This window comes from Neolamprologus brichardi, chromosome 8 (assembly GCF_056152115.1).
Source record: "Neolamprologus brichardi isolate AB-2024 chromosome 8, ASM5615211v1, whole genome shotgun sequence".
In the NCBI taxonomy this organism is placed as follows: domain Eukaryota; kingdom Metazoa; phylum Chordata; class Actinopteri; order Cichliformes; family Cichlidae; genus Neolamprologus; species Neolamprologus brichardi.
This window is the reverse complement of record NC_142111.1, coordinates 3,562,287-3,576,723: the sequence shown is the minus strand read 5'-3', so window position 1 is coordinate 3,576,723 and position 14,437 is coordinate 3,562,287. Positions and strand designations below refer to the sequence as shown.

Here is a 14,437-nt window from a genome sequence, read left to right as displayed (position 1 = left end):
AAATACAGGCCTTTTACCATGACTTTAGTCTCATAAACATTCGCTAATTTTTATTTACTAACTAATCTTAAAGTGACTGTTCAGCAAGGAAATGAAGCCCAACATGTTTTACAGTCCCGTGGTCTCAGGCTCAGATACTTATCAAATCACACAAAGCTCATGTGAAAACAAACAAATTAACAAAACATTTTCTCCTTCATTTCTGTCAAACAATGCTGTATAAAAAAAATAAAAAATAAAAACAAAATTCTCCTCAGATAATCTTTTTTCCAAAGATGCTTTCTGTTATTATCAGTAGTTCGCTGATTTACTGTCAATGGGTCTCCTTTCTGATACGTTTTTCTAATAACTATGACAATGCTGTTAAATTGGGGTGTGACATCATCATAACGGCTTTGACTGGCAGCTGCAGTCACAGAGAAACTTGTGTATCTCTGTTGGGGAATGGCAGATGGAGCAGGGACGCTGAGAGGAGGTCCAGCGTTTACGTTACAAAACCACGACCGACTGTTTTAAACTGACATCCTGAGGTGTTTTTCAGTAAACCGACAGACGGACCCCAGGCCCCGCCGCACTTTTTCGGTAAGTTAAATGTATCTGTAAGCTAATCCATAACTACTGTCCCTAGCTACGTCCTGAGACGCAGCTAGCTAAGATGAGCACTCGGCTGTCGGGGATACTTGTTTTGTACAGTTCGTTTAGCTAAGCCGTGCAGGTGAATGAATTTACCCTGACTAAAGAAATCAAGAGAAAAGCACTGGGCTGCTCAGTCACCAATTACCGTTACTGTATTTTTATTGCAAGCAACAGGCAGGACAATGCTTCAGCTCCTGTGCAGAGGTGATTATTAAATGTATGCAAACAACAGCATGTTTCTGTCTTCTGCAACATCAGTATATACAATAGCACAAAATTAAAAAAAAATTTAAAAAAAAGAATGTTACTGTTACATTATGTTATGACATCATCATAATGAACAAAGGCATTCTATATGCCATATGACATCATCATGATGATCAAAGGCATTCTATATGCCATATGACATCATCATGAAGATCAAAGGCTTCATATGCCACATGACATCATATGTGAATCCTTAAATATAGGTAGGGATCCCAAACATTTAGTCAGTTTATTTGCAACACTCAAGATTGCAGCATTCAAAGGTACGCCTGAGAAACATTTTGTAACAGTTGAATCTTTAACACAGTCGCTTCATTAACACTCCAACATGTCTCAGAATAATCACGGCAAAGATCAACAACAACAAAAAAAGGTGTTGAAAAGACGATACAGTCAGATTTCAAAAAGCAGCAAAAACAACTCTGAGAGGTACTCTCCAGAGAGAAAGAGGATGAGAATAGAGATAGAGAAGAAAGAAACAGCAGTGAGTCCGAGCATCCAAGAAAGTTCTTCGTCCAGCATGGTCCAACCCCAAGTTCAGGAAACAAACGCACTTGTCCAGCTTCCACTCAAGAGAATACAAGGCCCGGATTATGCTGCACAGAATTGCAGGACAAGTGCTGACAGCTGCTCTCAACCAAGGAAAGAAAGACTTAACTGTGAAGGAAAAAATGTGTTGAAAAGACAATACAGTCAGATTTCAAAAAGCAGCAAAAACAACTCTGAGAGGTACTCTCCAGAGAGAAAGAGGATGAGAATAGACACTGAGAAAAAAGAAACAGCAGTGAGTCCGAGCATCCAAGAAAGTTCTTCGTCCAGCATTGTCCAACCCCAAGTTCAGGAAACAAATGCACTTGTCCAGCTTCCACTCAAGAGAATGCAAGGCCCGGATTATGCTGCACAAAATTGCAGGACAAGTGCTGACAGCTGCTCTCAACCAAGGAAAGAAAGACTTACCTGTGAAGGAAAAAATGTGTTGAAAAGACGATACAGTCAGATTTCAAAAAGCAGCAAAAACAACTCTGAGAGCTACTCTCCAGAGAGAAAGAGGATGAGAATAGACACTGAGAAAAAAGAAACAGCAGTGAGTCCGAGCATCCAAGAAAGTTCTTCGTCCAGCATGGTCCAACCCCAAGTTCAGGAAACAAACGCACTTGTCCAGCTTCCACTCAAGAGAATACAAGGCCCGGATTATGCTGCACAGAATTGCAGGACAAGTGCTGACAGCTGCTCTCAACCAAGGAAAGAAAGACTTAACTGTGAAGGAAAAAATGTGTTGAAAAGACAATACAGTCAGATTTCAAAAAGCAGCAAAAACAACTCTGAGAGGTACTCTCCAGAGGGAAAGAGGATGAGAATAGACACTGAGAAAAAAGAAACAGCAGTGAGTCCGAGCATCCAAGAAAGTTCTTCGTCCAGCATTGTCCAACCCCAAGTTCAGGAAACAAATGCACTTGTCCAGCTTCCACTCAAGAGAATGCAAGGCCCGGATTATGCTGCACAAAATTGCAGGACAAGTGCTGACAGCTGCTCTCAACCAAGGAAAGAAAGACTTACCTGTGAAGGAAAAAATGTGTTGAAAAGACGATACAGTCAGATTTCAAAAAGCAGCAAAAACAACTCTGAGAGCTACTCTCCAGAGAGAAAGAGGATGAGAATAGAGATAGAGAAGAAAGAAACAGCAGTGAGTCCGAGCATCCAAGAAAGTTCTTCGTCCAGCATGGTCCAACCCCAAGTTCAGGAAACAAACGCACTTGTCCAGCTTCCACTCAAGAGAATACAAGGCCCGGATTATGCTGCACAGAATTGCAGGACAAGTGCTGACAGCTGCTCTCAACCAAGGAAAGAAAGACTTAACTGTGAAGGAAAAAATGTGTTGAAAAGACAATACAGTCAGATTTCAAAAAGCAGCAAAAACAACTCTGAGAGGTACTCTCCAGAGAGAAAGAGGATGAGAATAGACACTGAGAAAAAAGAAACAGCAGTGAGTCCGAGCATCCAAGAAAGTTCTTCGTCCAGCATGGTCCAACCCCAAGTTCAGGAAACAAATGATACGACCTTGAGTGATACCAAAACCTCTGAAAACACACCAAAAGATGACAAGAGGCCAGAAGAAAGAACAGTGACACAGAGCATCCCACAAAGTTCTTCGTCCAGCATGGTCCAACCCCAAGTTCAGGAAACAAATGATACGACCTTGAGTGATACCAAAACCTCTGAAAACACACCAAAAGATGACAAGAGGCCAGAAGAAAGAACAGTGACACAGAGCATCCCACAAAGTTCTTTGTCCAGCATGGTCCAACCCCAAGTTCAGGAAACAAATGATACGACCTTGAGTGATACCAAAACCTCTGAAAACACACCAAAAGATGACAAGAGGCCAGAAGAAAGAACAGTGACACAGAGCATCCCACAAAGTCCCTGGTCCAGGACTATCCGACTCCCAGGTCAGAAAACAAACAATTCGGCCTTGGGTGATACCAAAACCTCTGAAAACACACTAAAAGACAACAAGAGGCCAGAAGAAACAGCAGTGACACAGAGAATCCGAAAACGTTCCTGGTCCAGGACTATCCGACTCCCAGGTCAGGAAACAAACAATTCGGCCTTGGGTGATACCAAAACCTCTGAAAACACACCGAAAGACAACAAGAGTCCAGAAGACCAGAGAGAAACAAACGTGTGGATCATTGGGTCCAGCTACATCAGACGAGCCGGGGGTGAAGCAAAAGAGATTTTCGGAGACAATTTCGGACTTAATGCCAAAGTCCAGTGGTTTGGCAAAGAAGGAATGCGCTGGGGGGGAGTCCTTCCTCGTTTTTATGAGGAGCTATCGACACAGAGCCCACCTGACATACTAGTAATCCATGCTGGGGGTAATGATTTGGGACTCTTTTCTGCTTATAAACTTTCTTCTGTCATTGAGAAGGAATTGATGCAACTGCACACAGAGTTCCCCTCAATGACAATTGCATATTCATCCATCAATGGGCGTCAAGTGTGGAGATATGGAAATCCAGTCGAAATCAATAAGGACAGGATGAGTGTGAATGCCAGCATTAGAAAGGCTGTCGACCTCTTTGATGGAGTGATTATTGAGCATCCGTGCTTCAGGTTTTTCAGCAGCTCAAATTTTTTACCCGACGGAGTTCATTTCTCCAAGAAAGGAAATGAACTGTTTCTGACAAGCATTCGCACGGCCATCCAGGAAAGTCTTCGGTCACGTCACTGAAAACTGACTTGAGACATTCACAGTCCAGAAAACCATACGTTGTTCATTTTAGGTAATGTGAACAACATATAGCTAACGTGTGCTCTCTTTTTTCTTTTCCTCTGCCTCTCACCCACCAACCAGTCATGACAAATGGCTGCCCCTTTCTTAGCCTGGTTCTGTCAAAGGTTTCTCCCTTTTTATAAGGGAGTTTTTCCTTTCCACCGTTGCCCAGTGCTTGCTATTAAAGGGGATCATTTGATTGTTGGGTTGATACAGGGCTCGCAAAATCACTAGCCCAACGTCCCAGGGCTAGCAATATCTCCAGTTGGGTGATTTTGGTCGCCCAACCGGAGATATTGCTAGCCCCGGGACGTCGGGCTAGTGATTTTGCGAGCCCTGTGATAGTTTAGAATTTAATTGGCTTAAACCAATAAACATAAAACTTCAGGTGAGGGGTTCACATAGTAGGGAGCACTACAAAAATTACAAATAAAAACATGTAATTGTAAAGCGCTTTGGGTGCCTTGAAAAGCGCTATATAAATCCAATCCATCATTATTATTATTATTATTATTATTATTATTATTATTATTAATTGGCGGCAAATCAAAATAAAGAAAGCAATTTTTTTTAAAACATCTCTTACTGCTCTGTTTATTTCTTTAAATGAACACTTGTACTTTTTGTCATAGAAGAATAAGAATATTAATATGAATATGAACACCAAGGCGTTTCCAGACCAGCCAAGAGATATAATCTCTCCAGCCTGACTTGGGTCTACCCGGGGGCCAAATGCCTGGTGGCACCTTTGCCTCCATGGGCACCTTAACTCATCACTTTTGACGCAGAGAATGTATTTTATTGACTAATATTAGTAGGCTGAAGCCTTTTACTTCAGCTGTGATTGTTTTTCTTATTAAGATATATATTAATATGCTTTTTTAAGGATTAAGATGTGGGTTTGTTTTTCCAGCTTCATTAACAGTTGTTTTTTCAGAGATCAGATGTCCTCACAGGTAGGGATGGGTATTGATAAGATTTTCACGATTCCGATTCCATTTTCGATTCTGTTTAACGATTCGATTCTTTATCGATTCTTTATCGATTCTTTTTAAAAAAGGAGAACACTAAGGTTGATTAGCTTAGACCTGTGTTTTATATCTTCTCTTTGAACAAGATAGAAATTTAGGAGTAACGTGGCCTTTTCTCTGTATCTATGAAGCGCCTTGAGGCGACATTTGTTGTGATTTGGCGCTATATAAATAAAATTGAATTGAATTGAATTACAAACCCAACAGTGAGATCTTAAGAGATCCAGCCTATGGCTCTTCAATGGGGTGTCACAGGGTCCCCAGGAAAATAAATTGTAAATGTAAAATAATAAAATAAACATTCTTCTGTAGCAATAACAAAGTATAACATAAATTATTCTGTAGCAATTACACAATAATATCCAGTAATGTCCCTGCCTACAGTTAAACACATTCCGAAAATCGGGGGCATCTGCTGTGGCAAATGGGTGCAAGCCTTTTGCCACAAACTTAGTCACTGCTCGGTGACATTCGTCTATCCTGGCCTGACAGGAGACGCTACCGGCAGACTGAAGCGAGAACTGCCAGCATCTGAGCCAGCCTCTGTCTGTCTCTCTCGTCATGGTCACCTAAATGCACAGTAACAGCAGGTTTTGTAATAAGGCAGATCGCGCTAACATAATATGCACTGTTAGTTGATTATTTACCTGCCGCATTAACGGGAGAGGACGTGCAAACGTTACCGCTGCTGCTGGGTTGAGATTCACGAGTCCAGAGCGGCATTAAAAACACGACATTCATTTAAGGTCATCGCGTGTTTTGTGAGCAAATGCTTTTGCATATTCGTAGTGTTTCCTCCCTTAAATGAAATATCTACTTTGCAAGTATTGCAAGTTGCCCTGTTGTCATCCGTTCTCGTAAAGTATGACCAAAGTTTTGAGCGTTTGAGCCGCCATGTTTCCTGCCAGGTAAATGACGCTCCGCAACGTGGTGACGTCATTTGGGGCGACTGGAATCGATAAGGGAATCGTTTGCAAAAATGGCAAACAATTCCAAGGTGTTCTCAACAAGAATCGGTTTTCGATACCCATCTCTACTCACAGGACAGCATATATAAGAATTTTACAGAATATGAGGCATTGGTGTGGATTAAACAGTGTAACGGTGTGTTCACACCGAACGCGATAGACGTGAGCAAAAACGCCCCAGACGCCCCTAATTTGACACATACACATTCGTGTCCAACACAAATAAATGGCGCCTGAAAATATGCAATTTTGACGCGCGTGAACCGGAAATGTGGAAGGAAGTTGTGCCAGACGGTATCTTTCCACTGTATTAGTATATTTTTTTATTAGTATAATATGAAATAAATTCTACATGTCAAGTCGTGTGCCAACATTTGCTGTGTAGTAGAACTGAGACATTAGTCATTATAAAAATTTATTTGAAATAATATTAAAATTCTCAAACAGAAAAACATTAAACATAAATATATAAAATATAAGTATTTACAGAGAGACAGGAATAAAAAGGACCCAGCTGCTCTGCAGAGCAGGAACAAGGCTGAGGAGGAAATGCTCCAGCTCCACCGCCGATGGACCGTCCTGGGACCTGTCCCTCATCCGCCTCAGAGCTGTCCTCCTCTGTGGGCCTGTAAAACAGCACAAAACACAAAGAAATGAGAAGGCTGCTACTAATTTTCAACATTGAGGAAAAAAAAAAAACAGGATCTAATCAGATTGGTTGTAGATATTTAGTAAAGGTGATCACAAGGCAATCCTACCGAGTAAAAAGCTATCAGTGCTTGCTGTACATCTGATGCTACAATTACATACCTGTGGGTGCAGCAGCAGGAGCTCAGGGACTGGGGAGCAAGGAGAAGCAACAGGGGATGCTCTGCTGCAGAATCAGTTGGTTCTATCAAGACAATATTAAATGTTAACAGGTTGAATACAATAATCATAGAGAAAGTATATACAGTGGTCCCTCTTTTATTGCAGCAGGGGTTCAGAATAACTAGCCCCTCACCACGTACTTTATACACTTTTTTCCACACACATGAACATTAGTCACAGTTCTCACAAGTTGATTCTCAAAGTGCAAACCTTTGTAGATTGCAAAACGTAAGAGTATTATTATGCCGCGTTTTGTCTTCATCTGCCTGCCACTTTCGTGCGCCTTTTTCCCTCGCGGTGCAGGTGTCTATTTCCGAATGAAGGTCATAGTTATGGGTGTTTTTGTGTTGTTTTTTCTATTGGACGTGATGGTTATCAAAACCAAACATGATAAATTTGGCAAGCGCTGGAGACACGACACGAAGGAGATTTGTCAATCAGGCTGCAGAATGCAATGCTGTACTGTGCAATAAAAAAATCAGTGAAAGCGGTGGTAGTCGCAGTAGCACAGGAACAGAGCAGGAGGGAGAGAGAGAGCCAGGGACAACAACGTCACATTAGAAAGGTATAGTAATCATCCACAACTATTTTCAGTTTCGGATGATAAAGGATTCAGAAAGTTTATTCATGCAGGTCCATATGACAGAGAATGTGCATCTTCTTTTTGTTTTCATATTTTAATTTATATTTAATTGTGTTGTGGTTTGTAGTGTTTTGTGTTGTTTCATTTTAAATTTGTTTAAAAGGAAAAAGCTGAAAATTTAAATAGTTAAAAGTTGAACTGTGACTAGTTGATTTTTGTATTATATGATTTATTTATTACATTTTATGTGGAGTGAATAAATAAAAGTATATTTACGGTGGCCCCTAGAGACAAAGTACGTACAAACTCCAAAACACGTACAAACCCTGAAGCACGTACAAACTCCAAAACACGTAAAAACTCCAAAACACGTAAAAACACATACAAACTCCAAAACACGTAAAAACTCCAAAACACGTAAAAACACGTACAAACTCCAAAACACGTACAAATTCCGAAACACGTACAAACTCCAAAACACGTACAAAACACACTTTTGTTACCTAGTGGCTACACAAGCCAGCAAGTACCAACGAGCCGGATTTGGTGTGTGGTAATAACAGGTAAATGAACATGTTTTTTTTATTATTATTTGACTATATATGAATGCTTGTGTATAAATACACAAACAATACACATATGCTTTCATGCTAGAAATGTGTTTTGGAGTTTGTACGTGTTTTGTCTCTATGGGCCACCGCATATATTTGTATATAAACATATATAAATAAAACCACTTTTTTTTTTACATTAGTAATTACTTTTGTGCATAATTTTATATTATTGTTAATAATAAATTAATTAAACCAACAAAACAACCTGAAGAGCCAGAAATCCCATCACTAGAAAGAGCCGGTTCTCTAAGAAGAGGCGGAAATCCCATCACTACTATCAATCAAGATAGGTTTGATATTCTGACTGACAATACCACACCTTTAAAATTGGATGAGTAACATTTATTACAAAAATTTGACCTTTTTTTGTTTTTGGAAAAGGACTTTATTTGTCGCTGAATGTTGTCAGTATGTTAAAAATGGCTCATCTCAAAACATTGTCAGTGGTGCAGTTGTGTTTGAACACAAAGTTATTTGAAAATCAACATTGTGTAAACATTCATTAATACAACAGGGAGCACCTCATGAAAACTATAAAGGATACTTTTTCTAGACTTTAGGAAATTGATTGGCAAAACAAAAAAAAAAAAAATGTTGTGTAAACTTTAGGAAATACATTGCTAAAACAATAAAATATGAGTTAAGAAAAAGCACAGTTATTAATCTTGTAAACACAAAAACATTAGTTGAAGCAACTTTTCTCCTAAACTTGAAATTATAAGTTATCCATCAGAACCTAAAAGTGTAAATGCAGTGGGTTGCCTTGAGTTTTTAAGTTTTCGCAACAATTTTATTTTTTTTTTTACAGTGTGTGACTGTATCGGAGCCAACAAAATCACAGTGCCATGTAAGAATGTTTTAATAATGTAAGGGTTAAGAGATGAAAACACCTGCTTATTTCTTTAAATGTCCATTTTAATATATAAATGACCTTCTGCCCAAAATCCACCCCTGGTTTTGTAATATTTTTGTTATTCCTGTGAAGCCTGACGTGTCCTTTAGAGTGAGACCGATGAACTGAATTGCATTGAACCTGGATGTTGTCTTACAATCGCAGCAGGGTTATTCAAGTTGCTGCCATTCAGTGTGATCACTGCCATTTGCTTTTGATTTTTTGTGTCTTTTTTTTTTTTTTTTTTTTGTCTATTAATCCAATTAAATCGTCTGTTAAGTATGGTGTTGACCATGAAGTAGGACAGGCTCCAGATAGACCAGAGGTCATCTGGATGTAGCCCCAAACAGAAAGTCACTATGAAAGCAACAAAGACAGCAATTATCAGGTGTCTCCCTTCATAAATGCAGGTGTGGCGTATAAAGGAGAAGAGCCAGAGACCAAAGGCAGTTGGCTGTGAGAGGAGGACCGATCACCAACCACTTACCAAATTTTCTTGAGCCATCAGGTGTATTTAATTCTGGCCCAGGGAAAGACGAACCATGGAATAGTGAAATCTCAATAGGTTATTCTTACTTTTAACCACCTGGGGGAGCTTGTCTGTATTTGCCTGTGGCTCTTGTGTTGAGCCCAAGGGGACATGACGATCCAGAGATTAACAAAGAAAAAAAATGATGCTGAGTTAATCAATAGAGAGACAGACAACCATTCAAACTCACATTCACACCTATGGGCAATATGAAAATCCCTAGTTAACCTAACCTCATTAATTGCATGTTTTTGGAGTACTTGGAGAGAACCTAAACATGGAGACAACATCAAATGGCAGACAAAAAGGCTCCAGGCAGATGGCGGATTTAAACCCAGATGTTTTTGCAATTAGCCAAAGGAATTCCTAATAATCACCAACCCAGCAAACAGACCCACGTGCCCAGAATGGGCAACAACAGGATGTTAACATGGAGAGAGAACAACAGAGCACATCTCAGTCCAAATGTGACAACCTATCGATTGGGCTACCTACACTAAGTAGAGAGGGACCCCCAGTGGAGCCCTGCAGTATACCCACAATAGGCCCACACTTAAGGCATGAGCTGACCTTTGACAAACAAAACGTAGTTTAACAAACATTCCCTTGAAAATGGTCAGTTACAAGGCCTGGGATCAAAATAAGTGATTAGTAGCCAATATCTAAATTAAAAAATAAACTGTGGATAACTATTTTTCTATTGTTTTTCTGTTCTCTTACTTTTCTTTATTAATGATCTCAAAACTGGTAGCTGGTGGTTTATTCTTACCTGAAGTGCCCCATTGGTAGAGTTCATGTTGAGCAACCTGTCTGCTTCTTACTTTCTCTTCTTCAGGTAACTCCCACTGGTGTCCTGTGGCAGCTGTGAACTGGATTAATGCTGTCTCTCCTGGTTTTTGAGTCATTCTCAGATACCCTGCAAGGAGTTAAGTTCCCTGCTAAGTAAGTATTACTTTTCAGTGACCTAGTTTACCAAAATTGTCTGGAAGAGATGGTATAAATTGCTTCTTTTCCCTAGAATACGTAATGAATGATATCCTTGGTTTTATTTGGGTGACAGAGAGCTGCTGATGCAAACAGATTTGCTTTGATCATTTTAAACTAATATTGGGAGAAATATTTTATATTTAAGAAAAGTGCCTTTAGGTGAGTTTGTGGAAACAAAATGTTGCATATCAAAAGTAAAAAAGTACCACTCTTACCTGTCTAATTTAATTTTTTTATTAATTTAGTCAAATATGCATTGCTTTGATCTGTATAAGTCACATCGATTACATTTTATTATTTATTGTTTGTTTACTATTTGTTTTGCTATTATTTGCTTTTATTACTTTTAATAGATGATGCCTTTAAATTGTAAATGATGTGGATGCATGTGCAGGAAGCTGGCTGTTTACCATGATGACAGAAACTTATCATATTCCAACCATCTTAATGTGGACAGAATAATTGTTAGTTGAGGAGCTGCAGCTGTCCGATGAATGCAGAGGTTTAAAGGACAATATTATTCCCTAAAATGGGAACAAAAGTCTACTTTATTGGGAAATTAAAGAGAAAAAATTATTAAGGATTACTGTGTGCTGCGGAGTATTGTTGATCAGCAGAATCCTGATCAATGTACCGTGACACACAATGTTGTTAGTAATGTACAGCCAAAGTATATCACAACAAAAGATCAGGCATCAAATATTACAGAATGGAGTATCTATCAAGGAGTATCTTCATACCTAATCTGGTTTCAGGTGTCTTCCATGGATCAGTTTTTCCACTTTCTGTTTTTTTTTGCAGGCTATCAGCATTCTTACCATTCTTTAAGGAAGCTGTCGAAACTTGTTGCAGGTTTTTTTTGTAATTCCACATAAAACGATCATGCTTAGTAAAAGTGAAGTGTATTGTGTGTGCAAGTTCCTTTTGAGATGCTCATTGATTGCACAGCTTTAAACAAACTAACCTGACAAACACTGAAGCTTAAAAACATCCATTGAAGGAAGTTGTATGTGCTCCTTAATAGTCACAATGTTAATTCAGCTTTTGTTAGAGCATTTTTAAATTTTGCTTTCACTCATTGTTTGCATAAATGACTGCTATGGTTGTTTTCTCAGATTTTATGATGATCTTAAATTACACAATAAAAAATAAATTAAGACTACAACAACCCTGTTTCTAAAACAGCAAAACTTTTCTGCTTCCTTCCAGTTTTTAACGACATTGAGGCTTCCAGGATGTTCTACCTGTGGATATGCTTGAGTCTGTTCTTTGCTCTACAAAGCACCGTATCATCAGATCAAGGTAATTATACAATGTGTGTATCAAAAATAGCATTGCTATTCATGTAAATGCATTAGAAAGAAGAAATATAATAATATCATTTGGTGCTTTTTTGCTTTCAGCTGTGTCAGTGAATTGCAGCAAGACTGCAGAAGTTGGACAAAGTGTGACTCTAAATTGTACCATAAATTGGAAAGATGGCTCAAACTGTAGAGTTTTGGATATATATACCATGGAGAACAAAAGTGAGCGCATACAATGTAACAGCAGTTTGACAAAACACATCTGTAAAGGGGATCGTCTGAAGTATGTGTCAGTGACCGTCCCAAGTGTCACGAAAGAGGTGAACGTTACAGTTGAAATCAATTCAGGCTGTGGTATGGCTGAATCCCATCCTGTACAACTATTCCCTACTGCAGGTTAGTAAGTTTCAGTAACATCATCAGAAATATACAGTACTGTGCAAAAGCTTTAGGCAGGTGAGAAAAAAGGTTGTAAACAGAGAATGCTTTCAAAAATGGAAAAGTTAATAATTGATTTTTGTCAATCAACAAAATGCAGTCAATGAACAAAAGAGAAATCTCAGTCAAATCAATATTTGGTGTGACCACCCTTTGCCTTCAAAACGTCATCAATTCTTCCTAAGAGCTAAAAGATAAGATAAGAGGAGCCTTTGTTAGTCCCACACGTGGGAAACTAACCTTCTTCTGTGGACGTAGGCTTCCTCACATCCATCCAGACACACACAATGATGTTAAAATCAGAGCTCTGTGGGGGCCATACCATCGTTTGGGGTCGTTGTCCTGCTGCACAATACATTTGGGGCCAATAAACAATGATTTATATTTCTGAAATCATTCTTTGTTTACAACCTTTTTTTTAACACCTACCTAAAACTTTTGCACAGTACATTTACAAGAAATACGTCTGTGAATTAATATTTTGTATTTCATGCTCATGTTAACTGTACTTTAATAAATGTACTTTACTAGGAAATGGACAAGGAATGCAGGAGAGGTCACATGTGATGGCCGTCGTACTCTGTGTTTTTCCCACAGCCGTGTCCATTTTCTCTCTATAGAAGTCACAGACACACAGAAATGTAAGTGACACAGATTCTGCACTGGGAATTAAAGACTGATTGTGGTGTTATGTGGCATGTATTTGTTGTTTATGAATGTGGATCCACCTGCTTCCCAAAAACATTACTCGATAGGTTTATACAAACAACAACAACGAGCACAGCTGCAGCTGAATATTGTCTTCTGTGCTCCTGAGAGGAGCTTTGTTACAGAAATACTGTTTACTTTCATTCAGTGATGTGTGAACACTGCCTCTGTACAGCATTTATACTGTCAAAATGTACACAAGCCTACAATGTCTCCAGTTCATGGTGGGATAGTGTGACCACAATAAATTCTAAATATTGTATAATCTGTTTGTTTGTTTGTTTGTTTTTGGAGGGTATTTTATATTTGATTACTTGTGGAATAAAACCTGAAAATCTCTCTGCTATGTCCCACCACCACATTACAATCTACTATCTACAAACTGCACCTTGACTAGTGTACAAAGAAATCTAATTGTGTTACTGTAATGTGGCCAGCTGGAAACAGACCCTGATGATGTCACTAGGGTCATTTAAGCTGTGTCTGGAAAACCTGTGCTGCGATCTTGCTGGCTGTTTTACAAAGATCATAGCCACTCCTTAAGCAAGAGGAAATTATGAGATGTCAGATAAATAGTCAATTTTCAGTCTGCTTGGACAACCACATATTTGATTCTGGCCCAGTGTACGACAACAATTCTTCCATTCAGCCAAGGGGGGAAGTTGTCTGGATTTGAGGAACTGGTCAAAAACACAACTCCGTTTGAAGCTGAGCTGACGGCACATGTGTCAAAAGAAAATCAAGACATATTAAGAGACAGAGTCAGCGAGGAAAAAACAAACAAACCTTATTTTATGTTTTTATTTTACTAGTTAATAAGCAAGTGTACCCCTGAGTCCAAAACATACATACAAATACACTATACATAAGAGTTAGAATATAATATATATAAATGCACAAGTCCACAAATGAATTACATAATCACGTTGAGGCAGTTACCTACCAGCAGAAGCATAGTCCAACCTGTTATAAGACTGTGATATGTCGTTATATATGATGTCATTTTTATCTATTGTGTTTACAAACGTCAGGAAGTCACAAGCAAAGTCAGGCTGATGTCACAGAATGTCACATGATATTAAATATAGGCTGGCAAATCAGCATCTCTCGAGTGAGCAATCATAATACAGCAGTTCCTTTTCATTTGTGGATTAAAGCTGCTGTTCATATTTGTGGCCACCAAATGTCACCAAAGAAGCATGTGTTGAAAAGCTTCAGTAGTGAACCCTTTTTCAATACATGAGCCGGTGCTGCAGAAAGCTTCGTTTGGCCATTACCGACTCCTCACAATAAGAAACAAAACGCCACAAAAGTTCATACCAGGCTTCACTGC

At 39.0% G+C, this 14,437-nt stretch overlaps 1 protein-coding gene and 1 long non-coding RNA gene across 2 annotated transcripts; both read left to right on the top strand.

Moving 5' to 3' along the window:
* The first annotated feature begins 1,055 nt into the window (after nt 1-1,055).
* On the top strand, nt 1,056-4,411 carry LOC118454653 (uncharacterized). Its single transcript, XM_087845289.1, has one exon. It carries the CDS (start codon nt 1,232-1,234, stop codon nt 4,136-4,138), a length of 2,907 nt encoding a protein of 968 aa, XP_087701415.1. The 5' UTR covers nt 1,056-1,231; the 3' UTR covers nt 4,139-4,411.
* A 6,076-nt stretch (nt 4,412-10,487) lies between these two features.
* Nucleotides 10,488-13,337, top strand: LOC118454651 (uncharacterized). Its single transcript, XR_004843840.2, has 4 exons — nt 10,488-10,609; nt 11,864-11,956; nt 12,058-12,354; nt 12,928-13,337. It is a non-coding gene; the product is annotated as an uncharacterized LOC118454651 (long non-coding RNA).
* Nucleotides 13,338-14,437: the final 1,100 nt, after the last annotated feature.